At 36.1% G+C, this 19,541-nt stretch overlaps 2 protein-coding genes across 14 annotated transcripts in view; one reads left to right on the top strand and one right to left on the bottom strand.

Moving 5' to 3' along the window:
- Nucleotides 1-150: 150 nt before the first annotated feature.
- LOC130048650 (uncharacterized) lies at nucleotides 151-1,528 on the top strand. The gene is made up of 2 exons (XM_056145655.1): nucleotides 151-160; nucleotides 846-1,528. Exons 1-2 carry the CDS (start codon nucleotides 151-153, stop codon nucleotides 1,526-1,528), a joined length of 693 nt encoding a protein of 230 aa, XP_056001630.1.
- Nucleotides 1,529-1,760: 232 nt separating this feature from the next.
- Nucleotides 1,761-19,541, bottom strand: part of LOC125655651 (cyclin-dependent kinase 17-like) — a 64,989-nt gene continuing 47,208 nt past the window's right edge. For 12 of the 13 annotated variants that reach the window (XM_048886026.2, XM_056144098.1, XM_048886027.2 and 9 more), the window contains 13 exons: nucleotides 17,341-17,457; nucleotides 14,064-14,120; nucleotides 13,324-13,438; nucleotides 11,797-11,891; nucleotides 10,672-10,734; nucleotides 9,680-9,803; nucleotides 8,001-8,061; nucleotides 7,538-7,597; nucleotides 6,810-7,013; nucleotides 6,565-6,607; nucleotides 5,873-5,963; nucleotides 4,313-4,390; nucleotides 1,761-3,830 (listed from right to left, as the gene is read on the bottom strand). In XM_048886026.2, the coding sequence (XP_048741983.2) occupies nucleotides 3,799-3,830; nucleotides 4,313-4,390; nucleotides 5,873-5,963; nucleotides 6,565-6,607; nucleotides 6,810-7,013; nucleotides 7,538-7,597; nucleotides 8,001-8,061; nucleotides 9,680-9,803; nucleotides 10,672-10,734; nucleotides 11,797-11,891; nucleotides 13,324-13,438; nucleotides 14,064-14,120; nucleotides 17,341-17,457 (1,140 nt within the window). In that variant the 3' untranslated portion in view covers nucleotides 1,761-3,798. Of the gene's footprint in view, nucleotides 3,831-4,312; nucleotides 4,391-5,872; nucleotides 5,964-6,564; nucleotides 6,608-6,809; nucleotides 7,014-7,537; nucleotides 7,598-8,000; nucleotides 8,062-9,679; nucleotides 9,804-10,671; nucleotides 10,735-11,796; nucleotides 11,892-13,323; nucleotides 13,439-14,063; nucleotides 14,121-17,340; nucleotides 17,458-19,541 lie in introns of those variants that run through there. The other variant, XR_008796881.1, reaches the window with a different exon arrangement.

The following is a 19,541-nucleotide window of genomic DNA, read 5'->3' as shown; positions in this document are numbered from 1 at the left end:
TGAAGAGCTTTTTCTTGAAGTCCTCTAATATGCTATGTAGAGCTGTGTAGGTTGTATGACCTGATGGAAGAACTGAGCACCAGAATACTTTGTTTCTAAAATTTACTCGTGGATAAACACACAAAAATATCCACATAAACATTGATATAAATGGTAGGCAGTAAGAGGCATCAATGTATGCCCTGTCCACTTTTTCATAGGGAACAAAGAGCAATGTTTTTTTTTAATTCAGACAAAACTGGTAGCAACATGGACCACTCATAATTCAAGTTTTATGATCTTTGGCTTATGATGTAAACACCAAGATAATCAATGAAAGCTAGAGTCCTTATTTCTAAGGGGGTTGGTCCTAGCTTACTGTGGATGTCATGAGGGGTTTGTAATTGTGGGAGACAATCTGGAGTGCCGGGAAAAAACTTGCAAGTCTCGCATCGCATTTTTCCCTCACATACAACCACAGCAGATATCGGGACATTCCTCCCACAGCAGATATTGAGTACATTCCTCCCTCACATACAATCAATATATTTTGAGGATATTCCTCCTTCACATACATGTACAACCATAGCAGATATTGAGGACATTCCTCCCCTCCCTCACATTCAACCACAGCAGATATTGAGGATATTCCTCCCTCACATACAACCACAACAGATATTGAGAACATTCCTCCCTCACATACAACCACAGCAGATATTGAGAACATTCCTCCCTCACATACAACCACAGCAGATATTGAGGACTCCTCCCTCATATACAACCACAACAGATATTGAGAACATTCCTCCCTCACATACAACCACAGCAGATATTGAGGACTCCTCCCTCATATACAACCACAACAGATATTGAGAACATTCCTCCCTCACATACAACCACAGCAGATATTGAGGATATTCCTCCCTCACATACAACCACAGCAGATATTAAGGACATTCCTCCCTCACATACAACCACAACAGATATTGAGGATATTCCTCCCTCACATACAACCACAGCAGATATTGATAACATTCCTCCCTCACATACAACCACAGCAGATATTGAGAACATTCCTCCCTCACATACAACCACAGCAGATATTGAGGATATTCCTCCCTCACATACAACCACAGCAGATATTGAGGATATTCCTCCCTCACATACAACCACAGTAGATATTGAGGATATTCCTCCCTCACATACAACCACAGCAGATATTGAGAACATTCCTCCCTCACATACAACGACAGTAGATATTGAGGACATTCCTCCCTCACATACAACCACAGTAGATATTGAGGACATTCCTCCCTCACATACAACCACAGGAGATATTGAGGACAATCCTCCCTCACATACAATGACAGTAGATATTGAGGAAATTCCTCCCTCACATACAACGACAGTAGATATTGAGAACATTCCTCCCTCACATACAACGACAGTAGATATTGAGGACATTCCTCCCTCACATACAACCACAGGAGATATTGAGGACATTCCTCCCTCACATACAACCGCAGCAGATATTGAGGATGGAATCTAGGTCATAGAAGGGAGAAGCGAGTAAACGACACGGACACCCAACAAATTTTCTGCCCAATTTCTTGATCGAGTTAAAGTCAGTTCCTAATTTGAGAATGGTCAATTTCTAATCAATGACTGCATGTGCAGGTCAATACGTGGATATTGTGGAATTGATTTTAAACATCTTGCTCCCAGGTCTAGCAGAATCTCATCTGGTTATCCTCCACAAATAAAGACACGGAACACTTCCGTCAGGCTGAGTTATTTTAATGCATATAGGTATCCTAATAAAATATAATGTTAACTAAATGCTTTTACAAAATCAACCTGATTCTTTGTTACAAAAAATGGCACTGACAAATGAATGCACAAGTTTAGGCACCAGAGAAAAAACAAATGTACACATGAATAAATGATGTCAGTACACACCAACTGATGATGTCATATTTAAAAAAACATAAATATCATATTAAGAGTCAAATCAATCCATCTTGTATTTTTAAAATGTGACATGCAGATACACTGTGCTTCTTGAAATGAAAATTTCTCTGACAAGGAAAAAAAAAAAGCAATATAGTGCTCTCTACAGACATGATTGTACATGTGCTTGACATAATTTTAAAGATTTTATTCTCTTTTTTTTAAAATCATAAACAAAAAGCCACTGAAAATGTACAACAATTCTATTTTACATCCCTTTTTTATTATTTACTTTAAGATTAAATGACTGGTCTTGCTTAATATATAGAAAAAAAGGCTATGGGGAGGGTGTATTTGTCCCCCTTCCACTTTGCTTAACAAAATGACCTCAATGTGTGATACAATAAGGCTGAGACTTTTCCAATTCCAATGTCAAATCATTACTCATTTAATTATAAACACACTGTTTAATTACTTATTATTGTTTAATTACTTATTGTTAATTATCAGATTCATATTTTCATTGACTTTTAATATCCTGAAGAAAAATATCATGGGGACTTATTATTCTAAGAAAATATCAATCACTTTCTCCTCTTTTTTTTTTTTTTTTTTTATACATGTACCCGCTACAAATAATATCCAAAATTGTTTTACTTTGTTTTAAATCCATCCATTTGGCCTAGAGACTGTAAATTGAGAAGGGCTTAAGTCAAAAATTTCTATTTCTAATATCTAATACACTGTAAAGGTGCATTAATACGCATGGTACATATTTCCACTGTCACATATAATCATACCGGCAGACTTGAAGCATGTAAGCTATTTCTAATGTCAGCCTTGTGGAATTTAGTACCCACAGACCATCGTGGGATCAAATACATCTACAGTATTAAAATATTCAGAATAAGCAATTTAAAATAAAAAAATTGACTTCAGTATTTCTCTGTCTATGGTCACCAGGCCCGAACTCGTCAATTCATAAATATTACACAATAATAAATATAATCCTCGCTCACGTTGTCTTATCAGTAAAAACAGGAGTCACAAGTCAAACATGTACCATTACAGGCCACTAACACGCACTAGACATAAATAAGTCACCTTGCAAAAGTCACCTTCAATATCAAAAGGTTTTATACATCAAAATCCGTCAAAGTCAAATGGGCAGGCGTTGATTTGTTGTTGATAAATTTCTGTAATCAATTTTTATACAGGTTGTGAATTCGGTGCTCCGTTCCGAACATGACATGGGGTCCTCCCTTAAAGAAACAGTTCTGGTGCACTTCCTGCCAGGAGTATTCCTCAAAATGTAATTAGTTCTAATGACAATCAGCCACAATGACAATGAAGTTGGTCTATAAAAATCCTGATTTGATAATTCTGATGAGAGTTACAGTGAGGTATGGTCCGTTCTCATGGTAACATTAAAAAAACAAACATAATCAGCTCTATACAGTATTTCAATTGTACAGCATAAGAATACGTGATCTGTCCATAAAAATCTAAATCTACTCTGTGAGACCTCTATTCAGGAATAAGACTACTATTCCTGTTGCTAACGGTGATATGATGTGCTGAGTTCTAGATCTTGATTCCGTGTTTATTTCGACTTTCGATCTGACTGGGTTAAAGTTTTCTACCACCGACCAATCAGATCTCTCCTTACATGTTCCACTCAATCTACAGTGTTCGTGTTTCTGGATAAATATGTCATCACATGACCACAGGCTACTGGTTACTATGGTGATCTTTATCACAAGGTCACAACAACGAACAGCTATGAGTTTATCACAAGGTGATCACATGACTGTCTCCATGACAACACCACTGCTACAGATTAGTTATCACATAAATTTTCCTTCCAAATTAAAATAACATACTCTGTCGACGAATTTTCCCTGTAAAGAACAAGAAATACATGTATTAGCACAGGTAACTGTTCTCACAAACTCAATTATAATGAATATGAATTTTCACAAACTCGAGTTGAATTATATTGAATAAAAATATTTCTCACTTACTCGTATTGAATAAAAATATTTCTCACTTACTCGATTAAAATTATATCGAAAAAGAATTTTCTAATAAATCTGAGCTAATCATAATGAATTAAAAATTCTTCCCTCACAAACTCAAATTGAATTATAATGAATAAGAATTAAATTTTCTCACAAAACTCAAGCTGCATTATAACGAATGACAAGAGTTCTTCCCTAACAAACTTGAGTGGCGTTATACTGTTCTAGATTCTCACAGGAAGGCTTTGGACCTCTACTAACCATCCACTTGGATGAGCTAAGACTTAAAATTCAGTTGAACTTAATGTCCCATCATCCGAGTCCTGTTTGGCTTTCTTAACACTGTTTCTATGGTTACTGACCTGAATTAGCCAGGGAGGATGACCTCATACCAGGGTCTTTATGTAGAACAATACCGGGAACAGTGAAAATGGAGACAGCTGCAATATAAACATGTCAACTTAGAAACCTATGTACATAAAATGTGAACTTAGAAACCTACACATATAAAATGTCAACTTAGAAACTGCACACATAAAACGAGTGATATTTTATCACGTTCTACTGTGACACAGAACCTCTGTTCTAAAGGTAATATCTGACAGACCCAGCCAGGAGTTCACATCTAATGCTGGGCGCTCAGCAAAGGAAGTCAAGACCTATGTTAAACGTCTTAGATTCGACGCAGTGCCAGGATCGAAGTTTGTTACAAAATAAGTTAATCAGAAACGTGAAGTTAGAAACGTGAAGCTAGCAAAATGTGAAGTTAGAAACATGTGAAGTTAGAAACGTGTGAAGTTAGAAACATGTGAAGCAACCAAAATGTGAAGTTAGAAACGTGAAGTTACAAATACGTGAAGTTAGAAACATGTGCAGTTAGAAACATGTCCAGTTAGAAACGTGTGAAGCTAGAAACATGTGAAGTTTGAAATGAGTGAAGTTAGAAACATGTGAAGCTAGCAAAATGTGAAGTTACAAATACGTGAAGTTAGAAACGTGTGACGTTAGAAATGAGTGAAGTTAGAAACATGTGAAGCTAGCAAAATGTGAAGTTAGAAACATGTGAAGTTAGAAACGTGAAGTTAGAAACGTGAAGTTAGAAACATGTGACACACTGACACTATATTGACTGTCTTTCTGTAACCACGTCAACATTTGACATTCACAGTCATGAAGTTTCCTCAAAATCCACGTAATGATTGAACTCGTTATTAAGAAGTATCCAAGGTGTTGATACACCGAGGTATAGAAAATGAGGTGCAATACAGTATGAAAAAAACGTGTCGTGCAAGAGCCTCATGTTAGCGCTTTATGAAAAGTATGCTGGCATGAAGCATAGCAGTTCATACCCTCATGTATTTTCAAAAATGATATTTATTTCTTATATAAATATTCTACTCTCATTTCTAATGGACTTCCCAGCTGTTAAGATGGACGAACTACATTAAGATTTCACATCCGCAGCGCATTCATGAGGTAATGACTATCATTACAGTTGGTAAAGATATCAGAGGCAAAACATTGGAAATGTAAATGTTTTCCAGTAAATACAAAATCAATGATGAGATGCACCACTTCTTTGTCATGCCTGATAATGGACTCAGTCTAAAGAGAGATTTAATGACCTCATTATCACAATAACCCAGATTATGTGTGACGGTGTTGGGAGCTTTTTCGGTCACTAGGATTTCAGTGTAAATAAGGTAATGAGGAGAAAATTGTTGACCACTTTTCAGCTGTTAGCAGGTATTGTGAATTCAAGAAATGACAGATATAGCTACTGGTCATTTTGGTGCCTCTGCACTGAATGAAATAAAAAATAAACACGAAAAAAAAATGTCTTTTACAAAAGGAAGCCAGTGTAATACCTGTATACATAATAACCTGTTATGTGTAGATGCGTTACGTGTTTAGATACTTACTGTCAGGCAATCTGTGAACACTTGGTCCGAAACTGTTGAAGAAGGCGTGTCTCATTCCTTCAGCAGCTGAGGATCTTTTTCTGGCCTCGTACTACAACAGTATCATACAGAGTAATCAGAAACATCAACGATCAAACCAATGGCCCCAAGGTCATCTTTATTGAAGGCAACTGGTCCGAGTGATTACCATTCACACTTTAGTCACCTTCTGTGGTTTTCCTATTTCTCGGGCCAATAGCTTCGTTTTATCTTGGTAAAAGACCAGCGATTTGAGCTACACCGAAGAAAGGGAAATAAACGGCTAAATCAACATCTATAGTGGGTTTCTCTACTTCAACAAAATCCATCATCAAGAGTTGTTAAAAAAAACAAGAGCCACCTGGAGGAGACTATTGACAGAAGAGGAGACCACTGTCATAAGGGTGGATTGACATTTGCTAAAACGGCTTATTATCAGAATGACTGCATGCAATAAATGGATACTTGAAATATATAAAGGTCTTATCTCATCCCGTTTAAAATATAAAGCTAAAGTTTGATTTTTTTAAAAATTCATACAATCTAGTCACTAGATATAATGTCAAGGTTACTAAATACAAGTTCAATGTCACTAGATATAATTTCAAGGTCACTAAATACCGTGGGACACAGCAAATGGTTAAAATAAAGTCTCTTAAAGATGTTGCACTTACCAGAAGCAGTTTTGATAAAAGATCTAATCCTTCACCATCTAACCTGTACAAACAAGAGTTACACCTCGTTAACCGATATATATTAATTAACATATAAAACTGCAATGTTAAATCTATTAAAAATACTCCCAAAAATCTCATAATGTATTCAAAGTACCCACCATAAAATATGCAAAAATATTGTTTGAAATTCTACAGAAGTTGAGCGAGTGCAAATGGAATTCCCTGAAAAAGTGTTGTGTTACCTTGGAGCAACATTGATGAGATTTTCCGCTTCATACAGGGAGAAGTTATAGGATTGGAACTCTTCATTTTTAGAGATTCCAGAAAAGTTTTCCTCAGTGGGGGTTCCCAGAATCTTGAAGATGTAGTGGAGTTCGTCTTCAACAGTGGACCCTGGGAACAATGGGCGACCGCATGCCATCTCGTAGAAAATACACCCCACACCCCTGTAATACACAGCTAATGGTAAAAAATACATCTCACACCCCTGTCAAACACAGCGGTACGGTAGTTAATGGTGGAAAATACACCCTGTAAAACACAGATAGGGAAGTTAATGTGTGAACTAGCAGTGGCGCCAGACATGTACCCGGGTATATGAAGTTGTACCCTAACATTGACAATGATGTGAACGAACAATGAGTTTCTTATAAATTAATACCAATATGACTCCTGTGAATATCCAAATATGTATTTTACAATAAATGTGTGTTTCCTGTGAAAATCAATATATTTATTTCATGAATTAGTTTTAATTATCTCCCCCTACAGGGCTTCAATGACCACAAGAAGATGCAGGAGTCTGCCTATGCAAATTAAGTGTGCTGAAACAAAGTTCTTGATTTAATTTTCACAAGACAGGGACTTGGTACTAATACAGCCATGTAGACTTAGTACCATCAGAGACCTGTTATTATAAACAGTTTAAACTATTCTATCGTTGAGTATCCTCTGTATGGATGTCACTTACCACATGTCGATCTGCGTAGAATATTCAGTGGACCCAAGCAAAACGTCAGGCGGGCGATACCTGGTAACAAAAAAATGGCCATCATTCAGATGTTACATGATGTGAAGGAATCTGTGTACATAATTTACACTGGCAAATGTGCCTACGGCGATTTTTCAAGTCCATCATTTTTCTTGCAAATTGCAAGATAAAATTTCACATGAATTCATGTGAAAATCATGTGAATTTAACATGAACAGTGATTCATATGAAAGATTCATACAAATTTCAAGTGAAAAGCAATTAACGTGAAATACACCAAAAAAATTTCAAGTGAAATTCACGTGTATTACATTCGTCTGGGTAGTCCTGTTTTGTATTAAATACATGTACTAGCTAGTACTATCTATATGGAATGCAGGCTGTTGTTAATGTAAAGTTATCGGTTGATTCAGTCCTACTCTGTATTGAATAATAATCTCACCATAGTGTGACAACTTCATTTGAGTAAGTCTTGGTTGGTATAGATTTTGCTCTAGCTAATCCTGTAAACAGAAATTCGACATTAAGAATACTGTAAACAGAAATCAACAGTAAGAATGCTGTAGATAGAATTCAACAGTAAGAATAATGTAAACAAATATCAACACAAGATTGGTACGTGTAGCCATGTCCCCCACCGCCGCAAAAAAAGTTGAAGAACAAAAGTCTCATAACTGTCAAATTTTTTAAATCAAAATGATGGTGCAATATGATCAACTACATATGGTGACTAACAATCCTACTAAATTTGAACGAAATCCATTGGGTGGTTTCAGAGGAGTTTCGTCAACAAAGTCAGGTGGGACAGACAGACACATGGACACCAATATTTCTATATCCCCTAATACGGTGGGGGACAATTAGGAATACTGTAAAGTCAGATATCAACATTTGGAATACTGTAAACAGATATCAACATTAGGAATACTGTAAACAAATCAACAGCAAAAATCCTAGAGAGAGAAATCAACATTCAGAATGATAACAAGCATATATTGCTAATCTAAAATAATTGCCCTAGACTTAAATATTGATGCAGTTATTTAATATTTTGCTAGAATAATTGCCCAAGATTTAAAATACTGATGCAGTAATTTAATATATTGCTGGAATAATTGCCCAAGATTTAAAATACTGATGCAGTAATTTTTAATATATTGCTGGAATAATTGCCCAAGATTTAAAATACTGATGCAGTAATTTAATATATTGCTGGAATAATTGCCCAAGATTTAAAATACTGATGCAGTAATTTAATATATTGCTGGAATAATTGCCCAAGATTTAAAATACTGATGCAGTAATTTTTAATATATTGCTGGAATAATTGCCCAAGATTTAAAATACTGATGCAGTAATTTAATATATTGCTGGAATAATTGCCCAAGATTTAAAATACTGATGCAGTAATTTAATATATTGCTAGGTACCGGTAATTACCCAAGATTGAACGAATCAAAATTTATTGAGATCCGATATGAAACATCAAATCATTAATAAAACACAAGAAAATGTTCTAACTAGTTAAATGAACTGAAAGGCAACGATAAAAATCTCAAACTTGAATTCAGTAATAAAGAGAACTGCCAACAGAGGTAAAGTATGAAGCACCTGTATACCGGTCTGTATCCCCCTTCACGCAGCACACCTTCAAGGTCATGGACAACAAAGGACATTGAATTTTATTTTGATCATTATTTAAACAATATCAATTAAATATATGCTTGTATTAGCTGTCATTCAGGCCTGGGTCAATACAGCTGTTAGTAACTACACTCAAGACTGTAAAACTTTCCAACCAGAAAGTTTGGCAAACTATTAGTCTAGTAAATACTTGGTTTTGTCATAGAGCCTAGCCAACAATTGACATACTGAGCTGGCCTCTTGAAGAGTCGTAAAACTCAGTATGCTGGAGTAAGTGCACAAAAACTCTGCAAGGTTGAAGAAATTTCCAACACTAAGTATAGCTGTCAGAGGAAATTTCCAAAAACTCAGTATAGTTGAGGAAATTTCCAAAACTCAGTAAGCTTGAGGAAATTTACAAACTTTAGTAAGCTTGAGGAAATATAAAGCTCAGCAAGCTTGACAAAATCTACAAAGATTGATCTAACATAGACTTACCAAAATCAGCAAGCTTGAGCTCGCCTCGTTCATTTATGAGTAAGTTTTGAGGTTTGAGGTCACGATGAAGGACCTGTTTTTTATGGCAGTAGGCTAGGCCTCGAAGAAGTTGAAATAAAAATATCTGAAACAAAGAGGACAGCTATGAAATATCATACACTGTACATACAAAAATATGCGATTTCAAGTGCAGAAACTTTCCATTATACATGGTTAGGTTTGAATGCATTATTATCTGACAAGAGAAATCATCAACAGAGAACCCGTTCACATTTTCACAAAAAGTCGTATGACTAAGATCAAAATTTACAAACATTGTAATTCCTTTATATCTCATCTCTTTCAGTATTTCTGAATTATTATACAAAGTATAAACATCAATGATAAAACTTACTAATGACCTAGTAAAAATTTGACTTACTTTGTAAGATGTTAAATGCTTTGAGCGACACTCACCTTTACATTAAGTTGAATGCTCTGAGCGACACTCATCTTTACATTAAGTTGAATGCTCTGAGCGACACTCACCTTTACATTAAGTTGAATGCTCTGAGCGACACTCACCTTTATATTAAGTTGAATGCTCTGAGCGACACTCGTCTTTACATTCAATTGAATGTTCTGAGCGACACTCGTCTTTACATTCAATTGAATGTTCTGAGCGACACTCACCTTTATATTAAGTTGAATGCTCTGAGCGACACTCACCTTTATATTAAGTTGAATGCTCTGAGCGACACTCACCTTTATTGAGTTGAATGCTCTGAGCGACACTCACCTTTATTGAGTTGAATGCTCTGAGCGACACTCACCTTTACATTAAGTTGAATGCTCTGAGCGACACTCACCTTTACATTAAGTTGAATGCTCTGAGCGACACTCACCTTTACATTAAGTTGAATGCTCTGAGCGACACTCACCTGTACATTGAGTTGAATGCTCTGAGCGACACTCACCTTTACATTAAGTTGAATGCTCTGAGCGACACTCACCTTTACATTGGTCATACTCATTATGTTACCACAGTCATCCATGTATTGTTTGAGATCCTTTTCCTGAAAATGAAAATCATAAAATGTACAAATTTTTTTTTATTGTTCAACATGAAATATAAGCAACATGAAAGAATCCTTCATATTCTAATGTCATTTATTCTATGGGTCAAGGGGTCCCTAATGTTCAACATTGTTGATGTCATCTTTTCATGTGACAGAAATGGACCACTCTCTGCTAAATCAACACAATTTTCCTTGGTTAGATTTTATATTAAAAGAGGGACTTTGCCCAATGCCCTAGTTGATCTTTGGTGACCAGACAAACTCGATTTTCGTTAGACCAAAAATGTTTTGCTGCTTCAAGAGTACAGCAGAAAGCACTCATCAAGGTAATCTGATAGTATGTGATAAAAATGACAATCAGCGCAATTTCAAACAGTACCTCCTATTTACTGAGTGAAATTTTTGTTTACATCTTATGCCAGTCACGTAATAGTATAGTAGTAACTCTGTGTATGGCTTGAAGTCTGATGGTTGTGTTATATCTTACCTAATACACAAAGACTAATGTAAAAGAATTCTCTTTTGATAAACCCCCAGATATTCAAAGTCCAGAGAGATAGAGAGAAAGAGAGAGAGAGAGAGATAGAGAATTACATAACTTACCAGATACCTTATAGCAGATTTTTTTGTAGGATGATAATTTTGACTTATTTTAGGGGTTTGGTGTCATGACGCCAAATTTTTAATAGCTAAATTTGAATCCAAATACGTCTGCAATTCTAATGCGTATTTTTACTAGAAAGATAACTCTATTTTATAGCAGTTGATTTTATGTCAAGGTATGTGTAGCACTCTTCAGCTTGGGAGGTACATACATTACTGAGCTTTTTTTAATGTCATTTGTTTCTGACAACAGTAAACATTTTACAGATAAAGTTACTTATCAATTTTCATGTCAGGGAACTCCATTTCTGCCAAAATATATTACGCTAAAATTATTTGTACATCCATGGGCTAGAAAATCGCTAGATTTTACATTCACCAAAAAAAAAAAAAACCAAAAAAAAAAAACCAGCATGCTACATGGTGTTAGAGTCTTATTTTTCTGCAATAACTCACCAGATATTCAAAGACTAGAGTTAGAGACTTTTCCGTGTGGATGATGTCATGAAGGGTTACAATGTTGGAGTGTTTAAGCTCCCTGAGTAAAGAAACTGAAAACAAAGAACAAAACATCAATGAATCTAAAAATATTCCACTGAAGTCAGCATAGTCTAAATCAAAATGAATGACACTTCGTGAACTATTTGAAATTTTCTTAAATTTCGTAAAGAAGGAATAAATACAAGAGATGTTTGTAAAACACATATGCCCCCCATGGTGCAAAATTGAATAAGGTTATACACACACATCATTTAATTGAGAGTAGTATCATCAATTCAAAATACTGAGCAGACAATATCTTCCTATGTCAAGAGTGGATTGATCATTCGACCAAAAAATCAATAGGAGTCATCAACTCCTGAAGATGTAACAGTGTACCAAGTTTAATGTCTGTCAAGCAAAGGGTTCTCAAGGTATTGAACGTACAATATATATTCCTATGTCCAGTTTGACCTGTGAACTTTGACCATATGACCTCAAAATCAATAGGGGTCATCTTCTCCTGAAGATGTACCAGTGTACCAAAGTTGATGTCTGTTAAGCAAATGGTTCTCAAGATATTGAGTGGACAATATATTCCAATGTCCAATTCAACTCTTGACCTTTGACCATGTGATCTGAAAATCAAAAGGGGTCATCTTCTCCTGAAGATGTACCAGTGTACGAAGTTTGATGTCTGTCAAGCAAAGGGTTCTAAAGATATTGAGTGGACAGTATATTCTTATGTCCAGTTTGACCCTTGATCTTTGACTATGTGACCTCAAAATCAATAGGTGTCATCTTCTCCTGATGATGTACCAGTGCACCAAGTTTGATGTCTGTAAAGCAAAGGGTTCTCAATATATTGAACGGACAGTATATTCCTATGTCAAGTTTGACCCTTGACCTTTGACCATGTGACCTCAAATTTAATAGGGGTCATCTTCTCCTAATGATGTACCAGTGTAGCAAGTTTGATGTCTGTCAAGCAAAGGGTTCTCAAGATATTGAGCGGACAATATATCCCTATGTCCAGTTTGACCTTTGACCATGTGACCTCAAAATCAATAGGGGTTTCTTTTTCTAAAGATATACCAGTATACCAAGTTTGATGTCTGTCAAGCAAAGGGTTCTCAAGATGTTGAGCGGACAGTATATTCGTATGTCCAGAGTAGATTGACCCTTGACCTTTGACCTGAAAAACAATAGGGGTCCTCTTCTTCTCATAACCAACCCACATATGAAATATCATTACGATCAAGTGAATGCTTCTCAAGATATTGAGCGGACAACATGTGGTCTACTGACCAACCGACCTACAAGTGGAAACCAATATGCCCCTCTTCTTTGAAGGGGGGCATAAAAATAGTGTCTCTTGTCATCCATATTCTCGTTTAAATTTTTTCCTCCGATTCAAATCAGTGGTCTTATAAAAGGTACATGTATAGTCAGTAACACATTCATCTGACTGGTGGTCCTTGGTGACTTGACTGGTGCCCTTACCTTCCCGTATAGCTGTACAGGGAGCGCCCTCCTCATGCTCCAAGCGGATTTCTTTAAGAGCGACCAAATTGTCTGTAAGTCGACTTTTTCCTTTGAACACAGTGGCGTAGGTACCCTAAAATACCACACAAGCTACTTAAAGAACATAGTGATTTGAATACCCTTAAACACTACATAAGCTACTTATATAATAAGAAACATAATGAATTGAATACCCTTAAACACTACATAAGCTACTTATATAATAAGAACATAGTGATTTCAGTACCCTTAACACTACACAAACAACTTAAAGATCATAGTGATTTGAGTTCCCAAAAACACTACACAAAATACTTAGAGTACATAGTAATTTGGGTATCCCCTAAAATACCACACAAACTACTTACAAAACATAGTGATTTGACTACCCCCTAAACTATAGTGCAGACTGCTTACAGAACATAGTGGTTTGGGTACCCCTAAACTACTTAGAAACTAAGAGTGGGATTAGAAATATCTGACACAAAGTACTGTATAGAGAGGTCAGAGTTTCCTCTGAGGAGCCAAGAGAAAACTTCATGAACTGTAAACTTATAAACTACACAATACTGTCTAGAAACTATTAAAGAACACAATTTCCATCCATGTCTCGCTCATAGCCGATATGAAATCTTAAATACAGATTTGATGCCATCCTTTCAGACAAGAGCCACAGTATTTTGTGTTAGTTTATTAGCTTTACTCTTTCTGTTACATACCTCTCCCAGCTTGTCTAATTTGGTATATGATTCTATCTTCCCAAAACCAATCTCAGACTGCAACGAAAAATCATCACAGAAATTGAATTAAGATAAATAAACGTACATGTCTTATTGATTTTAGTGATTTATTTGTAGAGTATGGATCATGGACTGAGAATTACATTGGAGCCAGTTATCATAATTTTTATGTACTGTATCAAATTTACAATAATTCACATTGACCTGTAAAAATTATCCCACACTCTGTAAAAATTATTACTCACTGTATAAATTATTATACATTGTGTAAATTATTATACACACTCTGTATAAATTATGACACACACTTTAGTTTTTCTCTCTCAAATCTTCTTTTACACTCCTAAGCAAATTTAATACACATGCATACATTTCAGTGCAAATGTGCAAAAGCTGCTTGTCTAGAAATTTTCTAGAGCCATAAATCTAAGATATGACTTAGCTCATTTTCCTTCATCCTTTCTTTGTAATAAACATAAGATGCTCACGAACATGAAAGATTTTTAAAATTTTGCACCCCTCATACTGCTAGTTTTTGATCTGCTAAATATTTTCATTTTCTACATGCCAAAATCTCACCGGAACCAACTTAACTGTAATTCAAGATACCTGCACTCTTCATTAATCACACATTTCAATTGGAGATAAATTAATTGTTCTGATTTTTTTTTTTTGGAAGCTGCATTAACCCACAGTTACGAGCGGAGCCAGCATTCAGCCGCCTAACTCTCCACCAGAAATTGAGCGGAACGTACTGCTGTATTTTTGGTGTTTTTTCTCTCCCGTTTTTTTATTCTTTAATTTTTTGTACTTTGGTTGTGTCTGACACCTGACTTGTAAAATAAATCATTGTTTCTGTGTTGTTATAAATAAACACCCTCCTCTCTGTAACAAATGAAGGAAAGGAGAATCGGTGTCTAACAAATGAAGGAAAGGAGAATCGGTGTCTAACAAACGAAGGAAAGGAGAATTTGTGTTTTAGCCGTTTGAAGTATTAGAGGAATCAGGGAAATTTTTTCAGAGACACAAACACAGGACATGCAGTACATTTATGTCTACATCATGACATGGACATCAACTAAAACAAACAGTAAACCGCTGCTGAGAAGGACATTCTGTTCCATTAACACATTGCATTGAACTAGAAAATAAAAAGCTATGTAAAGACCCAAAACTTAATTCCTCAGGGGAGGGGTGTAACCCATATTTGTATTTTCTTTTCAGGAGAAACTCTGGGGAGGGGTGTAACCCATACTTGTATTTTCTTTTCAGGGGAAAATCAGGGGAGGGGTGTAACCCTTTTTTTCTTTTCAGGGGGAAACTGCCCACATCAGAAGGGTGGACAATTCTGTCTCCTGTCATGCAATCTTGGGTCCGAGGATTTGAAATTTAATAACATGATTGTCTTGATAACATTTGTCAGCCACAGACAAACATCCATAATGAACAGAGAGAGAACATCAGGACATGAATAACAGCGAAGATTCTAATCTTCAGCATGGGTTAAGGTCACTTCATATAAGTCCAGGCTGGGAGGTTATAAAACTTTTTATGTACTCCATACTCAAACTTATACCCAGTACTGCAAACTGTACTCCTACTCAACATTCGAACCACTCTTATTTATGTAGAACTTCTGAGTGTGAGTATATGGCTTCAGAGCATGAATTATGTAGAACTCCTGAGTGCGAGTATATGGCTTCAGAGCATGAATTATGTAGAACTCCTGAGTGCGAGTATATGGCTTCAGAGCATGAATTATGTAGAACTCCTGAGTGCGAGTATATGGCTTCAGAGCATGAATTATGTAGAACTCCTGAGTGTGAGTATATGGCTTCAGAGCATGAATTATGTAGAACTCCTGAGTGTGAGTATATGGCTTCAGAGCATGAATTATGGGTTTGAGTACAGAGGAGTATGCACTCGCAACATTTATATCCTCCTGGCCAGATCGTTACCCCATTTGTTAAGAGATGGCTATCTGTAACACTCTAGAACACACTAATCAAAATGACCTTGACCTTACTAACACCTGACCTTGGTATGTCCTGGTGACTGTTAATGGGAACAGATATTACAATTTGCTGATGAAATTCTAAATCTACTAGTGAAAATAAAAAGAAAAAAATGTAACATAAAATGAAAAAGAAGCAATCAGCACATCTCCTTTTTCATGAGACATAAGAGGCCTTTAAATCCTGTAGGTTTTGATTTGTAAGATCGTTTAAAATATTTCACAGGAGCAAAACAGCAGTTTTCCTGGTATTTACATATTCATGTGTGATGACAATGAAAGGTTATACCACTTTAAAATAGGCGTATTTTCCTGCCTGTAACAGATTACTCTGTAAAATCAGTGTGCACAAATAAGTTCCCTTAGCCTCCGCTATTTTTTACTGATGATGTCACGAGACACGATCCCAATACTGAGCTTGCCCCAGACAATAGCTTATTACTTCAGACTGTTTGTTTTTTTAAATGACAGATTTGTCCAGATAACCCACATTCTACAGGCAGATGATTGGACGCTGGACGGCTACTTCAGTGTACATCATCTTGTGTGAATCAATACGTCAGCACACTTGCGAGATTTCTGAATAAGACCATAAAAAGGTCTGAACCACAATAAGGATTCGCCTTCGCTATTGCTCATCAGTTATTAAAATGGTTCCTGAGCTTCATAATACAAAGGGGAAAATAAATTCCGTCATAAAATCTCCTAATGGATGGTCATGAAAGGGAAATATGGCCTGGAAAATTTTATATTTTCAAAACAACTCATCAAAAAAAACAAATTGTCTTACTTTTATGAGGAAGAACTCAGATTAGAATTTAATGCTACTTGATTTCCAGGTTTTAACTTAGTATTAAGAAAATCAAGTCATAGATACGACAAGAAAACTGCAGCCTTTCAGCTTCAGATTACACGACAGATGATGCAGCAATGCAGCATTATTCCAGTAGTCTCACCATTCATACCTTCTGTAAATGTTGTTAATTTGCAGAAACACAACAAAGATAGAAACCAAAATAAAATCTGTTAGAGATATTTCATGGGATGGTATGCAGCATAGCTCCAGACCGAGACTTACCAGGGATCTGAGCATGCCATCTGGGCTGAGACTTACCAGGGATCTGAGCATGCCCTCTGGGCTGAGACTTACCAGGGATTTCCTCTGTGAGCGGTGACTGAGCATGCCCTCTGGGCCGAGACTTACAAGGGATATTTTCCGTAAGCGGTGACTGAGCGACTTACCAAGGATTTTCTCCGTGAGCGGCGACTGAGCATGCCCTCTGGGCTGAGACTCTGACGAGTTAGAAAGTGACCAGGAAGTCTCATGTCTGCTGGCAAGGACAGTCGTTTGGCCACCTCCTAAAAACAAAAACAGTACTGCATTATTACACAATACCTGATCTTAAATATCAAGGATTGATAACTCTGAACTATCTAGTAGGATCAATGAAATACTAAAATCAGTCCTTGGCATATAAATATTGAGAAATTCATTAATCATGAGAAGATATTGCTTGGTTCTATATATTGGGATTGAGAGTAATAAGAGACAATAAAACAATATACCGCTGAGATTATTTCGATGTAACGCAGTGATTCAGACTTTACGCTTTGTAATGAGGAGACATATTGAAATGTCACTTGCCTGCTAACTGTCTGAAGCACAATTTTACTACATTTATCAATATCACAGACGCAGAATCACAGGAAATGTATGTTACAAAAAATTTGTTGTTTTAAACTTTAACCTTCCCCCTCAGAGTTTGATTGACAAGTATTTAAATTTTTCAAATAAAATCTTTTCAGAAATTGTGATACCACCCCCCCCCCCCCCCCCCCCCCCCACCCAAGACTGTTGACACACAGACAGATGACTGACATTGAGTTTGATTGGTCAGAAATTCACATTTCACTTGAATTGTGTCATTGTTTACTGGTTCCTGGAGAGTTAATAGTGGCTATAACTCTAACCCTTAAAATATCCAATCTAACTGGTTAACTGACATCACGGGAAAATTGTACAGAAAACAGAAGCAATTCAAGACACTTTAATTCATGCTGGTCTGTAAGTTGATTATAATTGCGCATAATTATTAGTGGAACAATGCTTAATATATTTGTGTGTATTTACATTGTACATATATATATTAAAAAGGTAATTAATTGAAATAGTCAATTACTGTCCTTTATAAAATCAATAGTTTAACAAATAAATGACTATATAGATACCTAAACAAAATCTACTTTTAAAAAGAGAAATGTAAAAGTATATGTATCAATGTTCAAGGGGGTGTAAATTTGTGGGTAGGGGTGACCCACAGAATCCACTAACATTGATCCCCTGTACAACAATAATGATTCTGCAGTATCTAAAAAAAAATTGTTTAACCCAAAAGAAAGCCTGACTATTGACTACAATACTGTATTGTGCTATTCCAATAATTTTTTTTCTTCAAATTGGCACCCCCTCCATCGATGAGAGGAGTTAATTACAAAATGCTTTAGGTGGGGGTGTTTACATCAGCTGTAGCTGAAGATGCCCACTGTTTATACAGACACTTCCTTCCCACAAATGCATCATGTCAAAAGTTCTACAGCTAGTGCTCTCTTCTTTAAACAGAGAAACAATCTCAAATGCGAAAAATAAAGGTTTAGATTCGGGGGTCAAAACTTGTGCTCAAAAATACATAGAGAAGGGTGGAAATGTGTTTGTTATTGAGAGGGGTGGAAAATGTGTGTTATTGAGGGGAGAGGAAATATGTGTTAATGAAGGAAGAAGAAATGTGTGTGATATTGAGAGGGGTGGAATGTGTGTTATTTAGAGGAAATGTGTATTATTGAGGGGAGAGGAAATATGTGTGTTAATGAAGGAAGAAGAAATGTGTGTGATATTGAGAGGGGTGGAATGTGTGTTATTTAGAGGAAATGTGTATTATTGAGGGGAGAGGAAATATGTGTGTTAATGAAGGAAGAGGAAATTGTGATATTGAGAGGGGTGGAATGTGTGTTATTGAGAGGAAATGTGTGTTATTGAGGGGAGAGGAAATATGTGTGTTATTGAAGGAATAGGAAATGTGTGTGATATTGAGAGGGGTAAAAATGTGTGTTATTGAGAGGAAATATGTGTTATTGAGGGGAGAGCAAAAATGTGTATTTTTGAGGGGAGAGGAAATGTGTGTGTTGTTGAGAGGAAATGTATGTGTTATTGAGAGGAGTGGAAATGTGTGTGTTATTGAAGGAAGAGGAAATGTGTGTGCTATTTAAGGAAGAGGAAATTGAAGGAAGAGGAAATGTGTGTGTTATTGAAGGAAGAGGAAATTGAAGGAAGAGGAAATGTGTGTTACTGAGGGTAGAAGAAATATGTGTTTTATTGAAAGGAAATGTGTGTTATTGAAGGGAGAGAAAATGTGTGTGTTATTATGGGAAGAGGAAATGTGTGTGTT

This window comes from Ostrea edulis, chromosome 7 (assembly GCF_947568905.1).
Source record: "Ostrea edulis chromosome 7, xbOstEdul1.1, whole genome shotgun sequence".
Taxonomy (NCBI): domain Eukaryota; kingdom Metazoa; phylum Mollusca; class Bivalvia; order Ostreida; family Ostreidae; genus Ostrea; species Ostrea edulis.
The sequence above is the reverse complement of the archived record's forward strand: the minus strand, read 5'-3'. Positions and strand labels throughout refer to the sequence as shown.